General features: G+C 37.3%; 1 protein-coding gene across 7 annotated transcripts in view; it reads right to left on the bottom strand.

The window, feature by feature from the left end:
* The window catches only part of DENND4A (DENN domain containing 4A), a 130,922-nt gene that overhangs the window by 40,167 nt on the left and 64,983 nt on the right, over positions 1–25,772 (bottom strand). For all 7 annotated transcript variants that reach the window (XM_030317893.1, XM_030317897.1, XM_030317894.1 and 4 more), the window contains exons 12-15: positions 24,005–24,105; positions 18,812–19,030; positions 16,996–17,141; positions 1,411–1,544 (exon numbers count right to left, since the gene is read on the bottom strand). In XM_030317893.1, the coding sequence (XP_030173753.1) occupies positions 1,411–1,544; positions 16,996–17,141; positions 18,812–19,030; positions 24,005–24,105 (600 nt within the window). The remainder of the gene's footprint in view (positions 1–1,410; positions 1,545–16,995; positions 17,142–18,811; positions 19,031–24,004; positions 24,106–25,772) is intronic.

Genomic DNA, 25,772 nt, shown 5'->3' with positions numbered 1-25,772 from the left:
TAAAATGAAATATCAGTTTAGGGGCACCTGGATGGTTCAATCGGTTAAGTGACTGACACTTAATTTCAGCTCAGGTCATGTTCTCACTGTTCCTGAGATTGAGCCCCGAGTTGGGCTCTGCACTGGCAGCTCAGAGCCTGCTTGGGATTCTCTCTCTTTCTCTCTCTCTCTCAAAATAAATAAATAGGGGCACCTGGGTGGCTTAGTCAGTTAAGCTTCTGACTTTGGCTTTGGTCTTGATCTCATGGTTTGTGGGTTGGAGCCCCGCGTCAGACTTCGTGCTGACAGCTCAGAGCCTGGAGCCTGCTTTGGATTCTGTGTCTCCCTCTCTCTCTGCCCTGCCCCTGCTCATGCTCTGTCTCTCAAAAATAAATAAACATAAAAAATTTAAAAAAATTTTTTTAAATGTTAAAGAATAAATAAATAGGGGTGCCTGGGTGGCTAGGTCAGTTAAGCATCTGACTTTGGCTCAGTTCATGATCTCACGGTTTGTGGGTTCAAGCTCCTGCATCGGGTGACTTCGAGCCCGCTTTTGACTCCACATTCTCTCTTCCTCTCACTCTGCCCCTCGTGGGATTCTCTCTCTCCCCCTCACTCACTTGCATGCTCTCTCTCAAAAATATAAATACATACATACATACATACATACCATTTATTAGAAGGAAATACCATTCTAAGTAAAAATAAATGCATACTGGAAACCACCTCTAGTCGATAACAAGTGTATGCACATAATATACATCTAGATACATAGATTATAATATATCTAACTCTATCATAACCCTATCTCAGAACTTTCCTTTCTTTTCCACTAGACTTGAAAGCAGTAAACAATGTATCATTCAAGTCTATGTCCCAAGCACTCAGCACAGTGTCTGAACAAACTTCCTGAATTAACAACGATCAATTCCCAATAGTTCTGAATTTCCACAGCTTAAAAGAAAAACTCACAAAAAAATTAATAGCCTAAAAAATTATATCATCAAAATCAAGGCCACAAATATTGACTCTATATCAATTTTTGTAAACAGATTACATTAATCAATATGTGTGTGGGGAAGGGGATGAAAGGGAGGAAATCAGCTTTAGTGAGAAACAAAAATCAAAATCTGTAATAAAAGTGCTGCGTTTTGGTGGGTTGAGTCCTAACTGAATTTAGCCAACATTTATGAGAACAGATACTTATGTAGATATAGAGAGCTTCCCAAGTCTAGATTATGCAAAATTATAATTCTTTTCTTTTTATACCTCAAAACTTAATAATGGATGTGGGATAAGCTTGCTTACCACCTAAAAATTAGGAATCTGTAAAGTTTGGATTTTTGAAAATACCACAGTCCTTAGAAAGCTACGTCACAGATGATGGATTGCTTCTCTCTTTCAATCTCAAACATTCTGCCTCTTGAATACCTGTACTGTAAAGGGGGTTCTTCACCATTGGGTAGATGGGGGATCTCAGGTGGTGTTACAAAAACAGTATGTTCACTTTTGAAAGATTCATCCAGTTCTATAAGTCGCATTTCACCACTCTTGTCCATATCCACCTGAAAAAGTTTAAAAAACATACATTAAAATAATACATTAGTTAGCCAAGAGTTTGTCTATGGGGAATGGTTAAATAAACCATTTAGATAACTGGATACTAAAGAGCTGTTAAGAAGAAAAAAAAAAGCAAGTTCTCTATGCACCACTAAACAAGACTTCCAAGATAATTAAATAATAAGGTGTAGAACACTGTATATAGTGTACTGTCTTTTGAGTAAGAGAGAAAACTAAAAACACATATTCATATTTTTGTTTGTATTCACATAAGGAAATATTAAAGAATATTATGAAAAGCAATTACCTGTATGGGGAAGGGGAGATGAACAGAATGGACAGGGATGGGATAGGACCCACATTTCCCAATGTGTACCTTTTTATGTTATTTTGCATTCTGAATCATGAGAATGTACTCAAGAAGTAATATTTTTAAAAATCCACAAATACATGTGTGTATTTGTTGAGAATAGTGGGATCTTTGTTTAATTTATACTCAATATAACATATTTCCCCAAGTTCTTCCAGTTTAGGTGGAAGCATAAGGGAGTTAAAATTCCAGTCATATCAGTATTAAAAGTACTGTAGTAGTATAATTTCCCCTAGATACTCTATGGCAAGGTAATAGTAAAAAAACTGAAAACAGAGTCCAAATTGCCCAAAAGGAGCTCATAAACAAAAAAGCACACATCAACATCAATTGGAAAAAAAAACAAATAAGAAAACCAAGATGTCATACGTATCACAAAAATAACCCACAGCACTTTATTAGGATGGAGAGAATATCATGTATCACTTGGAAATAAACGGGAGGACAAGAACTATTAACAAGTCAAATCTTTATTTATTTTTTAAAAAATTTTAAGGTTTATTTGTTTTTGAGAGAAAGACACATAGTGTGAGCAGGGGGAGGGACAGACAGTGAGGGAGACAGAATCTGAAGCAGGCTCCAGGCTCCAAACTGTCAGCACAGAGCTTGATGCAGGGCTCGAACTCATGAACAGCAAGATCATGACCTGAGCCAAAGTCAGACACTTAACCGACTGAGCCATCCAGGTGCTCCAACAAGTCAAATCTCTAAGATAAAGATTCAGGGCACAATCTACTAAAAAAGGACAGGGATAGCTCTTAAATTTTTCTAACTCTTATAAAAAAGTTAAACATTCAGAGTGTTCTTACATTAAGTGTTGGTTATAATTTCATAGTATTACATGCTGTAATCTCCAAGATTAAAGAATGTTTTTAATGGTATATCCGCAAAGTGAACTAAATAACGATAAAGATGGTGTAGAATAATGACATGAAAAAATGTTCACAAAATAATGACAGTTGAAAAAAAAAGCATACTATATATATAGTATGATTCTAATTTTTAGGAGTGAATATATATGCCATATATAATACATATTTCTGTATATATGTGCACATATATACTTTTGTTCGTTTCTCTCTCTCATACACACTCTTATCAAATGTTACCTCTGAGTAATGGTATTACTGCAATTACTTTTCTTCTTTATATTGCTCTCTTTCAGCTAAAAAATAATAAATATGTATTACTTAAAAAATTTTTTTTAATGTTTATTTATTTTTGAGAGAGAGAGAGAGAGCATGAGCAGGGGAAGGGCAGAGAGAGAGGGAGACACAGAATCTGAAGCAGGCTCCAGATGCCGAGCTGTCAGTACAGAGCCTGACGTGAGGCTTGAACTCATGAACCATGAGATTATGACCTGAGCTGAAGTCGGACATTTAACTGACTGAGCCACCCAGGAGCTCCTAAATATGTATTACTTTTATTGGTTTTTCAAATATTACAAAAGTAATAAATGCTCAGAATAAAAACTTAAAGTAGAATACGTTGGAAGTCCTGCTTCAGATTCTGTGTCTCCCTCTCTCTCTAGCCCTAACCCTCTCACACTCTGTCTCTCAAAAAATAAACATTAAAAAAAAAAAAAAAATGTGTCAGTGGAGGGAGGAGCAGGGAGAGAGGGAGACACAGAATCTGAAGCAGGCTCCTGATGTGGGGCTTGAACTCACAAACCTTGAGATCATGACCTGAGGCGAAGTTGGATACTTAACCAACTGAGCCACCCAGGCACCCCTAAAAAAAAAAAAAATACGTTGGAAGTTACCTATGTTTTCAAAAAACAGGCAAATGAATAAACTATGATAAATGGGTGGAAAATACAATCACTAAAAATTAAAATAGTAAAGATCACGTAGACTTCTGGTTAAGACAAATTAAACACAACAATTTACCTTCAATCCCTCTTGAAATCTCACCAAAATGAGAAGTAAGGGATTGAAAAAAAAAACCAACGAAGACAAAATGAACTGGAGAGAGGACAGTAGCGCAGCTGGAGTTCAGAACATTTCAGAAGCTGCAAAGTAGACTGATGTGACCCGTGAAAGCTGAAAGCCACATCTCTGGCACTGGGGAGGGGATAAAGGAGAGAGCCAAAAAAGCAAGCCATTTGCTCTGTAGAGTCCCAGAAAGGTCGGGAATTAAAAGTGCTTGATGACCCAGAAGATTGGAGTACACATGGGGCGGAAGCAGGAGAATTAGTTAAAAGCCTACATTCAAGGACTCCCAGATCCCTGACTCAGCCCGGTGCAGTTAGGCTACTACCTCTCCCCACTATGGCCCGAGATGAGGTTGAGTCTTTTTACGTGAACCAGAGGGACTCTAGACTTGAAGATATCAGGCAGAGCTGTGGGAGATGAAGGAGGTTAATAAAACAGGTGAAGTGAGTAAAAGCCTACATGTTACAACAAGGGAAAACCTCAGTTACCTTCCCCACTGAGCTGGGAGAATACTGGCAGTCAGGCTGACAGTCCTCAGGCTAAAGACTGTAGATACCTCTCGGGGAAACTAAAATAGCCTAAAAGAAAAGAATTACAGACACTGCTCAAACAGGGCAGTGAATGAATGAATAGCTGAGTTCCTCTATGATCATCAATCTCATACCTAAGGAAGCTCCAAGTTTGAGCTTCCCAGAAAAGCTCCAATGAGTTCTTTGTTCCTCATTGAAATACCAACCAAAGATCACATGAGGAAAGCCAATCACTTGGAGGACAAAACAAGCAAATATTAAAAGTAACATCTGAGTAAAAAATAGACACAGTGCAGGAGGAAAAAAACCCTTCAAAACAACTAAAACAAATAAGTCTACATCCATGATAAGAAGATGCTATGAAGAAGAGACGTAACAAAAATTACAAATATGATAGCAAAAATAAAAAGTATATTATAAAGGATGAAAGATAAACTTTAGGAAATCTCCCAGAAAGTGGAGATGAAAAACAGAGAGACAGAAAATGGGATGAAAAAATATAAGAAAATTAAGAGGATCAGGATAGGGAGGCCAACATCTAAACAACACATACTTCAGAAAAGGGAACCAAAGAAATGGAGGAATGAAAGGGGATGCAGGAAAACTGCCCAGAATTTGAAGAAAATGGGTCCACAGAGTAAGTAGAAGGGACTGCATGTGTTCAACTCAGTGAAGAAAAGCCATCTACCAGGCATATCCTTGTGCAACTTTAGTAGAGTACCAAGGATCTTAAATGCTTTCAGAGAGAAAAAGAGATCAGGTATAAAAGGTCAGAAATGAACATGGCATTAGACCAGATGTTATTCTCAACAGTAACAATCAAAGCTAGAAGACTTCAAAATTTTACTTCCAACCAAATTAGCAATCAAATCTTAGGGGAGAATAAAGAAATTTACAGACAAGTAGGGCATCAAAAAATGTGTATCTCCCACATACTCTCTCTCACTAAGCTACCAGAATTTGTGCTCCACCATTAAAAGGAAATATGCCAAGAAAGAAGTTATTGAAGCCAGAAAGCAGGGGTACCAACTCCGAAGAGAAATCAATATAAGTCCCAAGATGATGGTGAAGGAAAATCCCAGGATGACAGACTAGAAAGCAATCAGTTCAGACTGGAATACACATGGAAATTTCCAGTAAAAAAAAAATTACCGATATAGTGGAAAAATTGAGGTTAGATTTTTCACTTTTGTGAGTTTGGAAGAGTTTGGAGATGAATTAATAGTAGACATAAAACAAGAAATATAGCATTAACTTCAGAGAAAACAAAATCCATGCATGAAAGTAAATCTAATTGCAATATATTACAAATTATACATATGTGGTCTAGCTGGGATTACATATAAAGTGACAGTAATATTAACACTGAACACCAGGACGCCTGGGTGGCTCAGTCAATTAAGGTCCGACTTCAGCTCAGGTCATGATCTCACTGTTCATGGGTTCGAGCCCCATGTCAGGCTCTGTGCTAACGCCTTGGAGCCTGGAGCCTGCTTCGGATTCTGTGTCTCCCTCTCTCTCTCTCTCTGCCCCTCCCCCGCTCACGCTCTGTCTCTCTTTCTCTCTCTCTCAAAAACAAATAAACATTAAAACAAACAAACAAAAAACCACAAACATTGAACACCTCTTGACCAAAATTCATTATAATGACAGTGGGAGAATTCAGGTGGTATGGTAGATAAGACATTAATGTACAATACATAAAATAATAAACAACAATAAAATCACATTATTTGGAAATCTTAAGGTAAGAAGAAATTGCTGAAAGAGAAAAGTGGTTGCCTTTGGGGAGTAGAAACTAGGGGCAGGAAGGAATGGGCCTGAAGCTTGGACAATTATCTGACTTTTTAAACTGTTATGTTTTGCTGTGTTAAAAATGAAAATCTCCTTTTATGAGATTTGGCAGTGATATTAAAAATGCTTATAATGGGGCGCCTGGGTGGCGCAGTCGGTTAAGCGTCTGACTTCAGCCAGGTCACGATCTCGCAGTCCGTGGGTTCGAGCCCCGCGTCAGGCTCTGGGCTGATGGCTCAGAGCCTGGAGCCTGTTTCCGATTCTGTGTCTCCCTCTCTCTCTGCCCCTCCCTCGTTCATGCTCTGTCTCTCTCTGTCCCAAAAAAAATAAATAAACGTTGAAAAAAAAAATTAAAAAAAAAATGCTTATAAGGGGGCGCCTGGGTGGCTCAGTCGGTTGAGCATCTGACTTTGGCTCAGGTCATGATCTCACAGTCTGTGAGTTCGAGGCCTGCGTCAGGCTCTGTGCTGACAGCTCAGAGCCTGGAGACTGCTTCAGATTCTGTGTCTCCCTCTCTCTCTGACCCTCCCCCGTTCATGTTCTGTCTCTCTCTGTCTCAAAAATAAATAAACATTAAAAAAAAATTTTTTTTTAAATGCTTGTAAGATCTGGTTATGTAAAAAAATTAGGAAAGTATGTATGATAATTATGTAAAAAACACTGAAAGTAAATGTGAAATGGTATTAGGGTACCAGGCTTTCCAGAGTTTTTTCTCACTTTTATTTCCCACACTGTTTCTTCAATCATTTAATAAAAGTGTTAAAAATTAAACTTTTAATAAAATCATAGAGCACCTGAGCCCTTATTAGCAAACTAACAATATTTTTAAAACATTAGGAATATGTCAATTATAACTCAAAATCATAGGTATGCCTAAGTAGGATACAGTGTCCATGGGCAACCCAAGAACAAATGAGAAGCTCTACCCACAAATATTTTATGCAGATGATATGTGGTTAATCTAATTACAAGGGCACCAATGATAATGAAAAAGAAGAGATGGACCAGAATGAAAAGGTTAAAACAAATACCTAAGGTCACTGGAAGGAAAGCTGGCAACCACTCCTGTCTCCATGATGGAACATTACAAGAGAACTGCTTGTTTATGGACATCATATGTTTTTATTTTATTATTATTTTTAAAATAATTTTTAAATGTTTATTTTTGAGAGAGGGAGAGGGAGGAAGGGACGGAGGGAGGGAGGGAGAGGGGCAGAGAGAGAGAGAGAAGGAGACACAGAATCCGAAGCAGGCTCTAGGCTCTGAGCTATCACCACAGAGCCTGACGTGGGGCTTGAACTCATGAACTGTGAGATCATGACCTGAGCTGAAGTCAGATGCTTAACTGATTGAGCCACCCAGGTCCCCCCATGGACACAATATGTTTTTAAATTTTTATTTATTTATTTTTTAACAGCTTCTTCTTCTCCAGACCTGTGCCTACTTCCTACTGTCCAGCCATTTTGTTCACAAAGAAAAAATCTGTTTATGAGCACAACTGCTCTAATTCTCAGTATCATAAAGTCCATTAAAATATTAAAATTTTGCACCACAGATTCAGTACCTTGGGAAATGATATTTCTCTTAACTTGTATACCAATAAAATCTCATTTTAACATTATAAAAACAGCCATGCTATACGTCCTACATGCATCAGTTGGCCATTTCTGTCTTTTGGAAAGCACAGTGATGTCTGCCCATTAGGAGAAAAAGAAATCCAACACCCATGGCAGATAAAACTAAAAGAATTTTCATATTCTCTTCAAAATTTTTTTCCACATTAATATGCTCAGAAAACACTGCAGACAGATGCTTGGGAGACTAAGAAAAATCTTACCAGACTATCTGTTACACAAAACTGCCCTTAGTGGGGCACTTGGGTGGCTCAGTTCATTGAGCATCCAACTTTGGCTCAATTCATGTTCTCACCGTTTCTGAGTTCCAGCCCTGCATTGGGCTTGCTGCTGTAGGCAGTGATCCTCTGTCCCTGTCGCTCTCTGCCCCTCCCCCATGCATGCTCTCTCAAACAAACAAACAAACAGACAAAAATATGGCCAACTAATCTTTGACAAAGCAGGAAAGAATATCCAATAGAATAAAGACAGTCTCTTCAGCAAGTGGTACTGGGAAAACTGGACAGTGACATGCAGAAGAATGAACCTGGACCACTTTCTTACACCATACACAAAAATAAACTCAGAAGGGATGAAAGACCTAGACATAAGACAGGAAGCCATCAAAATCCTCCAGGAGAAAGCAGGCAAAAACCTCTTTGATCTTGGCTGCAGAGACTTCTTACTCAACATGTCTCCAGAGGCAAGGGAAACAAAAGAAAATGAACTACTGGGACCTCATCAAAATATAAAGCTTCTGCACAGCGAAGGAAACAATCAGCAAAACTAAAAGGCAACCCATGGAATGGCAGAAGATAGTTGCAAACAACATATCAGATAAGGGGTTAGTATCCAAAATCTATAAAGAACTTATCAAACTCAACACCCAAAAAACAAATAATCCAGTGAAGAAATGGGCAAAAGACATGAATAGACACTTCTCCAGGGAAGACATCCACATGGCCAACCGGCACATGAAAAAATGCTCAGCATCACTCATCATCAGGGAAATGCAAATCAAAACCACAAGGAGATACCGCCTCACACCTGTCAGAATGGCTAACATGAACAACTCAGGCAACAACAGATGTTGGCCAGGATGCAGAGAGAGAGGATCTCTTTTGCATTATTGGTGGGAATGCAAGCTGGTGCAGCCACTCTGGAAAACAGTATGGAGGTTCCTCAAAAAACTAAAAATAGAACTACCCTACGACCCAGCAATTGCACTACTAGGCATTTAACCACGGGATACAGGTGTGCTGTTTCGAAGGAACACACACCCCCTAATGTTTATAGCAGCACTATCAACAATAGCCAAAGTATGGAAAGAGCCCACATGTCCGTTGATGGATGAATGGATAAAGAAGATGTGGTACATATATACAATGGAATATCATTCAGCAATCAAAAAGAATGAAATCTTACCATTTGCAACTATGTGGACGGAACTAGAGGGTGGATGGAACTACGTGGATGGAACTAAGCGAAATTAGTCAGAGAAAGACAAATATCATATGACTTCACTCATGTGAGGACTTTAAGAGACAAAACAGATGAACATAAGGGAAGGGAAGCAAAAATAATATAAAAACAGGGAGGGGGACAAAACATAAGAGACTCTTAAACATGGAGAACAAACAGAGTGTTACTGGAAGGGTTGCGGGAGGGGGGATGGGCTAAATGGGTAAGGGGCATTAAGGAATCTACTCCTGAAATCATTGTTGCACTATATGCTAATTTGGATGTAAATTAAAAAAGTAAAATAAAATAAAACATTAAAAAAAACCCAAACTGCCTTTAATTAAGCACAATCCTATAGGAACTGATTGTAAGAATTCAAAACATAATCATATGAAGAACACATGGTTCCTAAATTAGTCATAAACGAAACTCATACAATTCTCACACACTGTTTTTCTTATTCCTATTCAGCATTACCCACTCTAGCTTTTTAAAGTTGGGCAAATGTGGGGCGCCTGGGTGGCTCAGTCGGTTGAGCCCACTTCGGCTCAGGTCATGATCTCAAAGTTCATGAATTCGAGCCTTGTGTTGGGCTCTGTGCTGACAGCTCAGGGCCCAGAGTCTGCTTTGGATTCTGTGTGTGTCTCTCTCTCTGTCCCTTCCCTGCTTGTGTTCTGTTTCTGTCTCTCAAAACTGAATAAATGTTAAAAAAAAAAAAAAAAAAAAAACTTAAAAAAAAGTTGGGGAAATGTTTTCTGTTTGAATATGCTAAGATCAAAAGATATGTCTGATTCCTGTTCACTCTTAGTCATAGATTGACTTAGGTAGTCTCTCTCTCTCTCTGTATATATATATATAATTAATAATATAACAATAATATATTATATATAACATAATATAACATTATTATATAAATATAACAAAAACATTTTATATATAATATATATTTGATATAAAATATTTATATATAAATATATAAAAGCAAATATTATTTTCCATAGCTAAATTGCCAAAAGTAAGAGGTCCTGTTCATTTAAAATATTAAGTTAAAAGGGGCACCTGGGTGGCTCAGTCAGTTAAGCATCTCTTGATTTCAGCTCAGGTCATGATCCTCAGTTTGTGAGATCAAGTCCTGCTTGGGATCCTTGTTCTCGCTCTCTCTCTCTCTCTCTCTCTCTCTCCCCCTGTCACTCTCTGCCCCCCTCCCATGCACACACTGACATGCTTTTTCTCTATCAAAATTAATAAATACATTTTGAAAAAAAAAAAGTCACCCAACTAAGAACCCCAACATAAATGATTATTTTTTTAAGTTATTATTGATATTCAGGGGCACCTGGGTGGCTCAGTCAGTTGGGCATCCAACCGTTGATTTTGGCTAAGGTCATGATCTCTCGGTTTGTGGATTCGAGCTCCACATCAGGTTCTCCCCACTGAGTGTGTAGCCTGCTTAGGATTCTCTCTCTCTCTCTCTCTCTCTCTCTCTCTCTCTCTCTCTCTCTCTGTCCCTTTCCTGTTCGCACACACGCTCTCTCTCTTTCAAAATAAACAAACATTATAAAAATCTCAGGTGTTACTGATATTCAGAAAACATTTGCAGACTAAAAGCAAGTACTAACTTGCTGTGCTGAGTATACTTAAATTGTGGTACTAAAATACGAAAGGTAGCAACAGTACTGCATATTTACTATTTCAGAGAGTTCTGCTTAATGATACTAGAAATACAATGAACCTCTGAGTGTATATGAAGGTTATTAAGGTATATTTTGAATCTTGTGACATTTTGTTATTTTCTCTAATAAAAAACTTCCTTTGAATTATATAATAAAGCAAATACAACTATGTTTTAATGAGTTAATTTTCGGTGTTAATTTTCTTAGTCATTAAAATATTTAATTATAACGTGATTCCATTGGATCTTTTGTTGGATCTAGAGTTTGAATAGGTAAATAGCATTGCAGGAAAATAATCTGCCTAGAAACAATGGTTACACATTTAATGGGATTGGCTTTTCTCAACAGAACGTATATTCTTTGTGCAATTATTCTAACCATGTCCTGCACGGACTCTTATCAAGTAAATAGCAGGTGTCCTACTTTCAGAAATTCCTAGACAATATAAGGTAGTAATTATCAGTAATAAAATATCCTCCTCAGAACACGATGCCCTAGGACCTAGGAAAAGTGTTATGTGTCTTACAATATTAATGAGTATTTTAAAAACCATGTGATATGGACACTACTGTATGAGTTCTTAGTTGAAATACAAACTTATGAACAAGGTGCACAAAATGAGTAAAAATAAAAGGGAACAATACAAGATTTCTGTCCTCTGCATAGTTAATTGAATTCCTACAACAAATTCAGTGTTCCCATGTGGATTAATCCACGTATTGGCTAAAGTATGCTATTACCCAATCTCTGATTGTGAGTTTAGTCCCTTATGATTCAGTTAGTTTGGCACAGGAAAAAACTGTTATACAAATGTATGCCACAGTTCACAAAGCAAGCTGAATTGCACATAAAGATGACCAGTGGAAGTCCAGCATCACAGGGGAAAAACATTCAAAGCACATAATGCTAGTCAGAAACCCCACTTTTTAAAAAAAGCAGACTCCATGCCCAATGGCTTGAACTCACGACCCTGAGATCAAGAGTTGCATACTCTACCCACTGAGACAGCAAGGTGCCCCCAGAAATATCATTTTTACCTACAAAACCAACACAATTATTCCTATAAAAAAGGACTTAAAGAAAATGTTTTAAAGCACACTTTTCTATTTACCACAGACCTTTCTATTTATTTATTCTTTCTATTAAGCACCAACTAAGGCAAACTTACAGATTTGATTAAGATAGTGAATAAACTACCAATCTATAAATTCAAATAAAAATCAGCAAAATATAAATAGACTCATAATGTTTTCTACTTTTCGGTTCATACTACACTACTCTGAACACTGTGAGATGTGCATAATGAGTCTCTACTCACAATATGTTTTAAACATAGATAAGAAAACAACACAGAAAGACTAGATGACTCCACAAAAGTTACAAGTATAAGAGATGGAACTCAGGTTGTCCTGATTCCCAATGCAGTGTTTTTCCTATTACATCTGGCATAGTCAGAATCATTTCTCATTTTTATAAGACATATTTGGTACTTATTTAACAATTAGTAAAGGACATTTTCATGTCAAACTCAGAAATGAGACAATTTCTGGGGCACCTGTGTGGCTCAATCAGTTAAGCGTCCAACTTCAGCTCAGGTCATTATCTCATGGTTCGTGGGTTCGAGCCCTGCGTAGGGGTCTGTGCTGACAGCTCAGATCCTGGATCCTGCTTCGAATTCTGTGTGTCTCTCTCTCTGCCCCTCACCCGCTCACACTCTCTCTCTCTCTCTCTCTCTCTCTCTCTCTCTCTCTCAAAAATAAATAAACATTAGGGGCGCCTGGGTGGCGCAGTCGGTTAAGCGTCCGACTTCAGCCAGGTCACGATCTCGCGGTCCGTGAGTTCGAGCCCCGCGTCAGGCTCTGGGCTGATGGCTCAGAGCCTGGAGCCTGTTTCCGATTCTGTGTCTCCCTCTCTCTCTGCCCCTCCCCCGTTCATGCTCTGTCTCTCTCTGTCCCAAAAATAAATAAACGTTGAAAAAAAAAATAAATTAAAAAAAATAAATAAATAAACATTAAAAAAATTAAAAAACAAAAAGAACTGAGGCAATTTCTGAATGTGAGGATGAGTTGTATTTTGGCTATTGTGCTCCCTCCCCTCAAAAATCACTGATTTTCACAATCCTAAAATTTGTATGGAACCAGAAAAGACCCCAAATAGCCAAAGTAACGTTGAAAAAGAAAACCAAAGCTGGAGGCATCACAATCCCAGACTCTAGCCTGTACTACAAAGCTGTAATCATCAAGACAATAGGGTATTGGCACAAAAACAGACACAAAGACCAATGGAATAGAATAGGAAACCCGGAAATGGACCCATAAACGTATGACCAATCTTTAACAAAGCAGGAAAGAGTATCCAATGGAAAAAAGACAGTCTCTTTAGCAGATGGTGCTGAGAGAACTGGACAGCAACATTCTCTTACACAGTACACAAAAATAAACTCAAAGTGGATGAAAGACCTAAATGTGAGACAGGGAACCATCAAAGCCCTAGAAGAGAAAGCAGGCAACAACCTCTTTGACTTCAGCCCAGCAACTTCTTACTCGACATGTCTCTAAAGGCAAGGGAAATAAAAGCAAAAATAAACTATTGGGACCTCATCAAGATAAAAAGCTTCTGCACAGTGAAGGAACCAATCAACAAAACTAAAAGGCAACTGACGGAATGGGAGAAAATAGGGTTAGTACCCAAAATCTATAAAGAACTTACCAAACTCAACACCCGAAAAACAAATAATCCAGTGAAGAAATGGGCAGACGACATGAATAGAAACTTTTCCAAAGAAGACATCCAGATGGCCAACAGACATGAAAAGATGCCTGACATTGCTCAACATCAGGGAAATACAAATCAAAACCACAAGGCGATACCACCTCATGCCAGTCAGAGTGGCTAAAATTAAGAACTCAGGAAACAAGAGATGTTAGTGAGGATGTGGGGAAACAGGAACCCTCTTTCACTTGTTGGTGGGAATGCAAACTGCTGCAGCCACTTTGGAAAACAGTGTGGAGGTTCCTCAAAAAATTAAAAATAGAATTACCCTATGACCCAGCAATAGCACTACTAGGAATTTATCCAAAGGATAAAGGAGTGCTGATTCACAGGGGCATATGTACCCCAATGTTTACAGCAGCACTTTCAACAATAGCCAAATTATGGAAAAAGCCCAAATGTCCATCAACTGATGAATGGATAAAGAAGATATGGTATATACATACAATGGTATACTACTTGACAATGAGAAAGAATGAAAACTTGCCATTTGCAACAATGTGGATGGAACTGGAGGGTATTATGCTAAGTGAAATAAGTCAGTCAGAGAAGACAAATATTACATGTTTTCACTCATATGTAGAATTTGAGAAACTTAACAGAAGACCATGGGGGAAGGGAAAGGGAAAAAATAGTTTCAAACAGAGAAGTAGGCAAACCATAAGAGACAAATACAGAAAACAAAGTGAGGGTCAATCGGGGTGGGGGGGGTGGAAGGGGTGATAGGCATTGAGGAGGGCACTTGTTGGGATGAGCACTGGGTGCTGTAGGTAAGCAATGAATAATGGGAATCTAGTCCTGAAGCCAAGAGCACACTGTATTCACTGTATGTTAGCTAACTTGACAATAAATTATATTTAAAAAATAATCAATCAATCACATTTTCTTTAAGTCACATAAATTTGAACGTGATGGACTTCTTTAAAAAACCTTACAAGCATAACTTGTTGACTAAATACATGACAAAACTTTGCTTTCCTCCTTTTTTCTATGGTCATGGGCATAAAATCATGAACACTGTATGCATATATACTCACAAATTTACAGGAGTTCCAAGTACAATAACTTTTAAAGTGCATATAATGTTTTCCCTTTCATCGTCTGAGAGTAAATTGCTGGCCTGATGACCCAACACCCTTCAATACTTTAGTGTGTACTTCCTACAAACAATGACAGTCTGCTATCTAACCATAATACAACAAATTGTGGAAACCAACATGTTATACTACTACCACTGTCTAATCCTCAAACTACCTCCGAGCTTTACTGATTATGTTAATTATGGTATGCCAAGAGCATCCAGTTCTGAATGATGAGCCTTGTATTTGCTTGTCAAGACTCTTTAGTTTCCTTCACTTTTGAGCAGTGTCTTAATTTTTCCTTTATTTTCTTAACCCTGAAAATTTGTGGATTACAGAAGGGGTATTTTGAGGGATGTCACTTAATTTGGGTTTGTCTCATACTTCCTTGAGATTCTATAGGTCATGCATCCTTGGCAGAAATATCACAGAGTTGATGTTGTATTCTCACAGTGGCCTATTATAGGCATATGATGCTGATTTGTTTCCCTACTTGTAATGTTCACTTTGATGACTACATAAAAGTGGTGTCTGCCAGGCTTTCTGTTCCACTATAAAATTCCTCTTGCCCATTTTGTAATTAATACGTATTTTGTGCAGAGATATTTTGAAATGAAAATCCTGTTTCTCATTAGACTCTCAGTACCTGTGTAAACTCATAGTTTCCTATTTTATTCAATGGGTTATAATCTGTTACTTAGATTTGATGTTCAAATTGTCTCAGATATAGCCAGTGGGGGTTCCTTCAAGCTGGCTTATCTTTGTGTGTGTGTGTGTGTGTGTGTGTGTGTGTGTGTGTGTGTGTGTTGTTGTTGTTGTTTTAAAAAACATGTCTCCATTATTCTTGGAGTAATTCCTTATGTTCTAGCACAAGCTACTTCAGGGCTCATCCTGTACTTTCCTTGCCCTAGACCCAATTATTCTCCAAGGAGTCCTAATTCCTTTTAGTGGAGAATGGGCATTAGAAGCCAAATTCTGTTCATTAGGTGTACTCACCACCATTGGGGTATGGCTGCTTCCAGATTCTCTAGGTGTACAGAGCTAGGGAATATATGTATGTACACACACAGACATACATACTTACATCTGTACTTATTTCTATATTTGTCTATACATACTGAAAACCAATGATATATCAAACCTCTTACTCCACTCTAATAACACAGGGTTCATTCTGGTTTTCTCCTTTGCTGTATTTGTAAGTCCCTTCTCTGACAGTGAGTAACTTCATTATCTTTAATATATTTATTTGATCCACTCCTCTTTACATTCTCCCATTTCCACCACCATCCCTCTCCACACATACGACTTCTTCATCCTAATTTGGCCTCAACAGCTACTTCCAGACCTACCCTCTGTCCCCACCAAGCTGGCATCTTCCTCATCTGGATCAAACTTCGATACTCCATTTGCTGCCCCTAACCTGTGGGGACACTCTCCTCACCTTGCTCAGCCTCTGATACTCCATGCTGTTTTGGCATGGATACTCTTCTCATCTTGTTTATTCTGATCCCCTGCAGCTGTCTGTCCCCCAGCCTGGGCACTCCTTTTATCCTGCTCATCCTCTGATTCTCCATGCTAGGTCACCCCTTACACAGATGCTGTCTTCACCTGGCTTGGGCTCCAACACCCAATGCTAGTCTGTTCCTCCTTCCTCACCCCATTCAGGTTTCAACACCCCACTCTAGATCACTGTCCCCCAACCTCCTCTATGTTCAGCATAGATAACCACCTTATGATATTAGGACTGAAGGGGAAGAGAAGGGTTCATACACGAATTTAAAATAGAATTAATTCACTTAATTTATGCTATAAACTCACTTCCAAATTGTAGAAGTATTCAAGTGATATATTCATTATGCACTACACCTACTCTCAGCATGTGGCAATGTACAATAAGGAGAGGTGAAAACTACAGATGCTCAAGTTGGAGGTCCACAGACTTGGACAGAACTCCCATAGTCTGTAAGTGGGCAGGCAAAGTTATAGACCTGGTTGCTAAAATAAAACTCATGATTCAGTAAAATCCTGCAAGGTACTCTTAAGAGTTTGTGGTTTATAATATCTAGCAGTCCAAACAAAACTTTAATAATATAAAGAGTCAATGATGAAATGAAATGAACTTAGATTCTGTTAAGCGCTGATAAAAGTTAAATAGAAACTATAACTCATAACATGTAAAACAATCATACAAAATAAGTTAGGGCACCGTAGACATACTCTTACTTACTTTATCTACACAGTCATCAAAAAATGCCAGGCTTGCATCTTTATCACTGACAAAAGAACATTCCTCGATGAAGCGAATGAACATTTGTGTTTTGGTCATCATGTTATAGAATTTTTGATGTGATCGGTCCCGGCTTCTTAAGAAAGCTGTTCAACATAAATTCATAATGTCACAAAATATAGGATCATTCAAAGATTCATAGAATTTTAAGCCAGAAGGAACTTGATTAACCATGTCATCTGTACTTCCTCAACCTACCATTTTGCAGAAGAAGAAACTAAGACCCCTGGGGAAGTGACCTGACAAAGACAGCAATAGGAAAGGAACTTGAACCCAGATCTTTCAAATCTTCACCCAGACTTGTCTCTGTTGTCCTCTCATTACCTTGTGGATTATATATAAAATTGTAAATGTGAAAGCATTTTTAAAGAGCAACAGTTACAACCTCTCTAGTGTTTGATTATGTCTGTGTCTTACTGAAACAGAGGAAAAGTTTATTTCCTGATTTTGCACTCCACACTGCTTACTATGATCAGTTACACTACACTTGGGCCTTCTTTTGGGCCCATAAATTCAAACTATTTCCAAATGTTCTCTCTGTCTAAAGCTTTCTACTTTTCTTTTGCCTGGCTCATTTGTATTCATCCTTGAGATTATGGCTCAGAGATAAATTCCTCAGAAGGGTTTTCTGTGATCTAAAGTTGTGAAATAAAGTGTTCATTCATATTATTTTTTTAATGTTTGTTTTTATTATTTTTGAGAGAGAGAGACAGAGAGAGAGACAGACAGACAGAGTACAAGCTGGGGAGGAGCAGAGAGAGAGGGAGATACAGAATCCGAAGTGGGCTCCAGGCTCTGAGATGTCAGCACAGAGCCCCAAGCAGGGCTCGAACTCATGAATAGTGAGATCATGACCTGAGCCGAAGTCAGATGCTCAACTGACTGAGCCACCCAGGTGCCCCTCATTCATACTATTTTCAAATTGCTTATCTTTTTTTTTTTTAAGTTTTATTTATTTAAGTAATCTCTAAACCTCATGTGGGGCTTGAACTCCTGACCCTGAGATCAAGAGTCACATACTCCTCTGACTGAACCAGTCAGGTGCCCTTCAAATTGCTTATCTTCTTGACTATAAGCTCATTGGGAGAAGTGACCATGTCTCTCTCTCCCTCTCCCTCTCCCCCCCCTTCTCTCTCTCTCTCTCTCTCTCTCTCTCTCTCTCTTTATGACCATGTATCTTTTGCATGCCACTATATACCTAGCATTTAGAGGAACTCAATATATGCTTATTAAATGAATTTCTCTTCCAAATGTTATATACTACAAAAGAAAATAAATCTGTTTTTTGACACAAATTGCACTCGGGGGCTCTCCAACTTCTTTTGTTTCAGGGCACAAACAGAAAGAAAGGAATATTTATAAAGTGTAATGAAGTAAAATGAATGAGGCTGTGCATGCTTGGAGGTGACCATCCCAGAGGCTCCTCAGAGTGTTCAACATTGCCCAGCTGCTCTGAAAACTGAAACTATCAATATCCTAACACATCTGTGGCACAAAAGAGTGAAGCGGTACATGGTTACAAAGCTCTGTGCTTTTCAAATAGTTTCTTTGACATATTTTGTTAATGGGATTATTTCTAATTTGTCTGAGAAATAACTAGCTGTGTGGAAATGGATTACCAACAAAATTGGTATATTCACATACTTCAAAAATAGCTACGTATTTTGATAAACATGAGCTACTAACACAGAAAAACTGTATCATCATAAGGTTAAACTCAGTGATACGAAAGCTATAAAAGTGTACAATCGCTCACCTTGCAAGGCAAAAAGAGAGGACGCATCTGTGGCTGTCTCAGAGGGGGCTTGTGTTATTGGTCTTAAGTATGATCTATAGCCTTTTAAAATAGAGGCCATGAAACACAAAAATGCCTCTTGGATTTCCAAATCTATCATGTGCAACCTCTTTCCAGAATTAAAATCATAGTCATTCATTGCTAAGTCCATTAGTCCATCGTCTCTTGGTCTCTGCTGCACTGTGAAAAAATACAGGGTTAAGGTTTTCTCCAAACTATTGAAACCAATGTTAATAATGGTATCAGTATAAATCTGTTCTATATGTATGTCAAGTCACGCTGTACACCTCAAGTTTATACAGTCCTGTATGTTAATTATATTTCAAAAAAATTGAAAGAAATAAGTTATTGTTTTCAAAAGGGCTCAAGCTACTTAACTCTTTGTTTACATAACTTCATAATATGTAAACCCCAGCAAAGCTTGCTACATCATTTGTTAGCCTCTGCTGAGTTCGTTTCAACCAAAGTAAATATAAAATTATTCCTGTTTGTCTGACTACCATAAAAAAAAAATCATGTTCTGAAGTAACTATATATAAATTAATAAGAGAAAATCATAGCAACCATATCAACAGGAAACAGGGTTAAATGCATTAGTTCTACCCTCTCCCCCTTTTAAAAAAATGTAAGTGCCGACAGGAAAAACACACATGGATTAAAATGTGAAAAACAGCTCTTCCTTTTCCTGAACAACTCAACGCTAAAGCCATTAGGTAGTAAAAGAATAAACTCAAGTAAAAGAGGCCTGCTAGATGCCACCTTAATCAAGTGTACAAAGTGAACACCTTCATCAATAATGGGACAAATCAAAGTAGTTCACGATCTGATAAGGATGCTAGGAAAGGAAGATAGTGTCATTTCTGTGATATTCCTGCCAAAACTGTATGACCTATATTTACCATGTGGACACTCAAGACAAACCCACATCATGGACCATTCTATGATAGCAAATACCATCTTCAAAAGTATCAAAAAAAAAAAAAAAAGGAGAAATCGAAGAAGTGTTTGCAGAATAGGAGACTAAAGAGACTTGAAACTAAAGACATCTGATTTGGAAATGGATTATTTTCTATAAAGAACATTATTATAATAAAACTTGAATCTGGTCTGCAGGTAAAGATGGCAGAAATGCTCACTGGTAATTTCCTGATTTTCATGGTTATGTAGTGGTGGAGGAGAATGTATTTTTGGGTAGGAAATATATTCCATTTGGAGGTGATGGGGCATCTATTCTCAAAGATCAGGGAACATGTTTGTGATTGTTTCAAAATTTAAAAACTTTTCAAAATACGAGGAACAATAAATCATCTTACAAAGTTTTTTCTGGAGTTCTTATTGTCGAAAAAAGTAACAGTACTAGAAAGAACATGGGCCTTTATACAGAAGATCTAGATTTTAATCCTAGCTTCATCCGTGTTAACTGTATAATCTCTGACAAGCTATTTAACCTCCCTCAATTTATCTTCAGAGTTGTAAAGATAAAAAATATATGTGGAAGTGTTCTGAAGCTATATATAAAGTGTTACACAATCTTCAACTATCAGTATTGCTTAAAAGTTTATAATTTTCAGCTTTAAGGTTCTGCCCTTCAATACAGCTGGACAGGCTATTTCACAGATTTTAATATTTTAAATATTGCTACAAAAGCTGCTGGACTTCTCAGCTATTTACAAGAAGTGTATGCCTTGTTAGAAAGCAGTTAACTGGTCAGCTTAAATAAAATTCTATACATAATTTATTTGCCACCTAAGATGACATGCTGCTCTATTTCATGTCACTGTTTTCCTATTCCAGTACTTATGAGACACTTCCAGATTCTCTGCTTGCTGTAAGGTTTACTTGGGAAACACTGTCGTCTTCCATGTCTATTTCCAACTCTATGGTCACTTTGAACCCTCAAGGATATAGGCCCCTTCCGCTGTCTATTTTTCACCTAATACGTAAAAGAGAACCTCAAATACTGCTATACCATTACTGACCATTTTTTAAACAGTAAGTATTAAATCGTGGACCCTGAATGGGCCATTGTTCTAAAAATACCAAGAGATTAAGTATATGAAGGTTTAATTCTTCTTATTGATAATTCTGGATCACTGTCAAGGTATTCTTATATAAGCTTTTTACTGAAACATTCTATATCCCAATCAATTTTCATTTTGATTAATTTCCTAATGCATTTGGTAGGCTTCTATTTTCAAATTATTTGAGGTAAGGACGGCATTAAGATCCACTGAAGGTGAAAGCTTAAAACCCAGCTCTCACCCCACTAAAATCATCAGCACTTTCTAATTTAAACCATCTGTCTTAAATTTTCAAAATTAAACTTCTATTCTCTGTATGAAGAGAATGTTATACAAGAGGAAACCCTTATTTTTTAATTATTATTATTATTCATTTATTTAATTTACATCTAAGTTAGTTAGTATATAGTCCAACAATGATTTCAGGAGTAGATTCCTTAATGCCCCTTACCCATTTAGCCCATCCCCCCTCCCACAACCCCTCCAGTAACCCTCTGTTTGTTCTCCATGTTTAAGAGTCTCTTATGTTTTGTCCCCCTCCCTGTTTTTATATTATTTTTGCTTCCCTTCCCTTATGTTCATCTGTTTTGTCTCTTAAAGTCCTCACATGAGTGAAGTCATATGATATTTGTCTTTCTCTGACTAATTTCACTTAGCATAATACCCTCTAGTTCTGTCCACATAGTTGCAAATGGTAAGATTTCATTCTTTTTGATTGCTGAATGGTATTCCATTGTATATATGTACCACATCTTCTTTATCCATTCATCCATCAACGGACATGTGGGCTCTTTCCATACTTTGGCTATTGTTGATAGTGCTGCTATAAACATTAGGGGGTGTGTGTTCCTTCGAAACAGCACACCTGTATCCCGTGGATAAATGCCTAGTAGTGCAATTGCTGGGTCGTAGGGTAGTTCTATTTTTAGTTTTTTGAGGAACCTCCATACTGTTTTCCAGAGTGGCTGCACCAGCTTGCATTCCCACCAATAATGCAAAAGAGATCCTCTCTCTCTGCATCCTGGCCAACATCTGTTGTTGCCTGAGTTGTTCATGTTAGCCATTCTGACAGGTGTGAGGCGGTATCTCCTTGTGGTTTTGATTTGCATTTCCCTGATGATGAGTGATGCTGAGCATTTTTTCATGTGCCGGTTGGCCATGTGGATGTCTTCCCTGGAGAAGTGTCTATTCATGTCTTTTGCCCATTTCTTCACTGGATTATTTGTTTTTTGGGTGTTGAGTTTGATAAGTTCTTTATAGATTTTGGATACTAACCCTTTATCTGATATGTTGTTTGCAACTATCTTCTGCCATTCCATGGGTTGCCTTTTAGTTTTGCTGATTGTTTCCTTCGCTGTGCAGAAGCTTTTTATTTTGATGAGGTCCCAGTAGTTCATTTTTCTTTTGTTTCCCTTGCCTCTGGAGACGTGTTGAGTAAGAAGTCTCTGCGGCCAAGATCAAAGAGGTTTTTGCCTGCTTTCTCCTGGAGGATTTTAATGGCTTCCTGTCTTATGTTTAGGTCTTTCATCCATTTTGAGTTTATTTTTGTGTATGGTGTAAGAAAGTGGTCCAGGTTCATTCTTCTGCATGTCGCTGTCCAGTTTTCCCAGTACCACTTGCTGAAGAGACTGTCTTTATTCTATTGGATATTCTTTCCTGCTTTGTCAAAGATTAGTTGGCCATATGTTTGTGGGTCCATTTCTGGGTTCTCTATTCTGTTCCATTGATCTGAGTGTCTGTTTGTGTCAGTACCATACTGTCTTGACGATTACAGCTTTGTAATACAGCTTGAAGTCCGCAACGGTGATGCCTCCTGCTTTGGTTTTCTTTTTCAAGATTGCTTTGGCTATTCAGGGTCTTTTCTGGTCCCATACAAATTTTAGGACTGTTTGTTCTAGCTCTGTGAAGAATGCTAGTGTTGTTTTGATAGGGATTGCATTGACTATGTAGATTGCTTTGGGTAGTATTGACACTTTAACAATATTTGTTCTTCCTATCCAGGAGCATGGAATATTTTTCCATTTTTTTGTGTGTCTTTTTCAATTTCTTTCATAAGCTTTCTATAGTTTTCAGTGTATAGATTTTTCACCTCTTTGGTTAGATTTATTCCTAGATATTTTATGGTTTTTGGTGTGATTGTAAATGGGACTGATTTCTTGATTTCTCTTTCTATTGTTTCATTGTTGGTGTATAGGAATGCAACTGATTTCTGTGCATTGATTTTATGTCCTGCAACTTTGCTGAATTCATGGATCAGTCCTAGCAGTTTTTTTTTTTTGGTGGAATCTTTTGGAGTTCCATATAGAGCATCATGTCATCTGTAAATAGTGAAAGTTTGACCTCCTCCTGGCCGATTTGGATGCCTTTTATTTCTTTGTGTTGTCTGATTGCTAAGGCTAAGACTTCCAATACTATGTTGAGTTAACAGCGGCGAGAGTGGACATCCCTGTCTTGTTTCTGATCCTAGGGGGAAAGCTCTCAGTTTTCCCCATTGAGGATGATATTAGCATTGGGTCTTTCATATATGGCTTTTATGATCTTGAGGCATGATCCTTCTATCCCTAATTTCTTAATGGTTTTTATTAAGAAAGGATGCTCTATTTTGTCAAATGCTTTCTCTGTATCTATTGAGAGAATCATGTGGTTCTTGTCCTTTCTTTTATTAATGTGATGAATCACATTGATTGTTTTGCGGATATTGAACCAGCCCTGCATCCCAGGTATAAATCTCACTTGGTCGTGGTGAATAATTTTTTTAATGTATTGTTGGATCTGGTTGGCTAATATCTTGTTGAGGATTTTTGTATCCATGTTCATCAGGGAAGGAAACCCTTATTTTTTCCACGGTATTTCAGTAATGGTAAAAGTAAGGAAAACAATTACCTCAACCTCTTTTTCAATTTTACTATTCTAAAATGGCTCTATGAACATGTAGCAGATATAAAATAAAATATAATAAATTTTATAAATCTATTCAGCTTCTAACAAAGTTTGCTTTAATGTTCATTTTCCCTTAAGATTATAAAAACATTTCCCTTAGATAAAATAAACAGTATCCTTTCACTAGCAAGGCAAAGTAACTGGAGTCCTTTCTCAGATTAAATTACTTCCTTTAATTAAGTTATACACTTACATTTTGCCAGCTGCTGGTGCAAATTATTCAGTGTGTTCATCAGATTTTTACATGGTTTCTTTGGAAGTATCTTCCAGGCTACATTTTTCTTGTCACCAGTTCTGAGATTAAATGACAACAAGAATGTATTTGTTAGATTTTTTTTTTTTTTGCTATATATATAAAAGGTAAAAGAAAACATATATTGAATAAAAAATAAAATACATACGTACAAAATGTATGTACATATATACAAAAATAAAATATTATAATAAGAGAAAAATACTACAAGGATAAACTGGGATGCAGAATATTTAAAAATTAACTCACACAAGAGTAGAACCTTATACAAATATAGCGCAAAAAAATTATAATTATGTTGGTACTGGGTAAATTCTACTTGCAGTGGAATCATGCTAATCACTACAAACTTAATATGGTGGTCATTATTCTCAAACCCCATTTAAGAGTCCTTAGACACCTCAATACTGAGAAAATCCTAGGAATAGGAGGTTTTTTTCTTACAGACTCTGACTCTAAGAACAAGCACTGTGGAAAACTTGCACTTATAAAGACAAAATGAACTGAGGATCCAGAAAGCTTATCAAAATACTGCGGTATATTTAAGTATTTAGTTTCTTAGTTTCCTAAAAGTGGAAGTAAAATTTGCTTTTGTTTCTTTCAGAAAATAACTAATCCATGATATTAAATTATTTGAGCAAAGGATAATACTCCAAAGTACTTTTATAACTATAAAAGAGGATATCTGCTTGAAAGTGCTATCTTTGTTTCTACAACAAACTCCTATAATCTCTTTTATTAAAATTATTAGGACACAGTTGTTCTTCCAACCACACGTGCAGTAAGAAAAGAGCATGGTGATAAAATACCATAAACCTTTTGGACTTCACTATAGCTTTTTTGATTCCATTCTTTACTTATTAAATCTTCAGAAGCCATATATATATATATATTTTTAGAAAACTTGAAAAATGTAGAGAAAAAGGAGAAGAAAACTGAATCACTCATGTACTAACCACCAAAAACAACACAGCACATGTGTGTAGTGGAAGTTGAATTTATTTTTCTGTTCCCTGTACTTCCCACAGAACAAAAAGGGCAAAATCATCACCTTGGAAACCAAACAAAGAAAAAGGAGTGGATGGGAAAGCTTAGGCTAAAAAGAACCACTGTCTTGGAATCTACCCTATCTTTCCACAAATGAGGATAAAAATACAGATAGATGGAACAGGGCCACCTGCAGATGTCCCACTGCGAAGGTTTTATTTTATAATGTGACCGGGAGCACAGAATCCTGCATTACAGTGAGAAGACAATGTAGAACACTTTTTACATTATTTTCTGGATAAAACTTTGCAACACAGCACTCCCACTGTACTTTATCATTCACTGTGTGCATGCTGGCCTTATAAAACTAAATTATGAGCAACTTCAGAGAAAGAAGTATACTTAAGTGTACACTTAAGTACTTAAGTGTACTTAAGAGAAAGAAGTACACCAAGTTGCCCTTTTATTTCCAGTGCCTCTCAAAAAAGGGTGCTGAAGATAGATGAACAGAATCTTGGTGTCCATTCATTACACCTAATTACTGTTATTTACTCATGTTTTTACTCATGGTGATTCCCAAAATAACCGATAATCGATGGCAGAGGAAATTAGTTTTAAACCTGGATGGTGATGGTTCCAAAATCTAGCGGGCAGTAGATGCTATGTGCCCCTTCTGATAAATTACTTAAAAATCTAAGCTTTGGGGGTGACTGGCTGGCTC

This window comes from Lynx canadensis, chromosome B3 (genome assembly GCF_007474595.2).
Source record: "Lynx canadensis isolate LIC74 chromosome B3, mLynCan4.pri.v2, whole genome shotgun sequence".
In the NCBI taxonomy this organism is placed as follows: Eukaryota; Metazoa; Chordata; class Mammalia; order Carnivora; family Felidae; genus Lynx; species Lynx canadensis.
The sequence above is the reverse complement of the archived record's forward strand: the minus strand, read 5'-3'. Positions and strand labels throughout refer to the sequence as shown.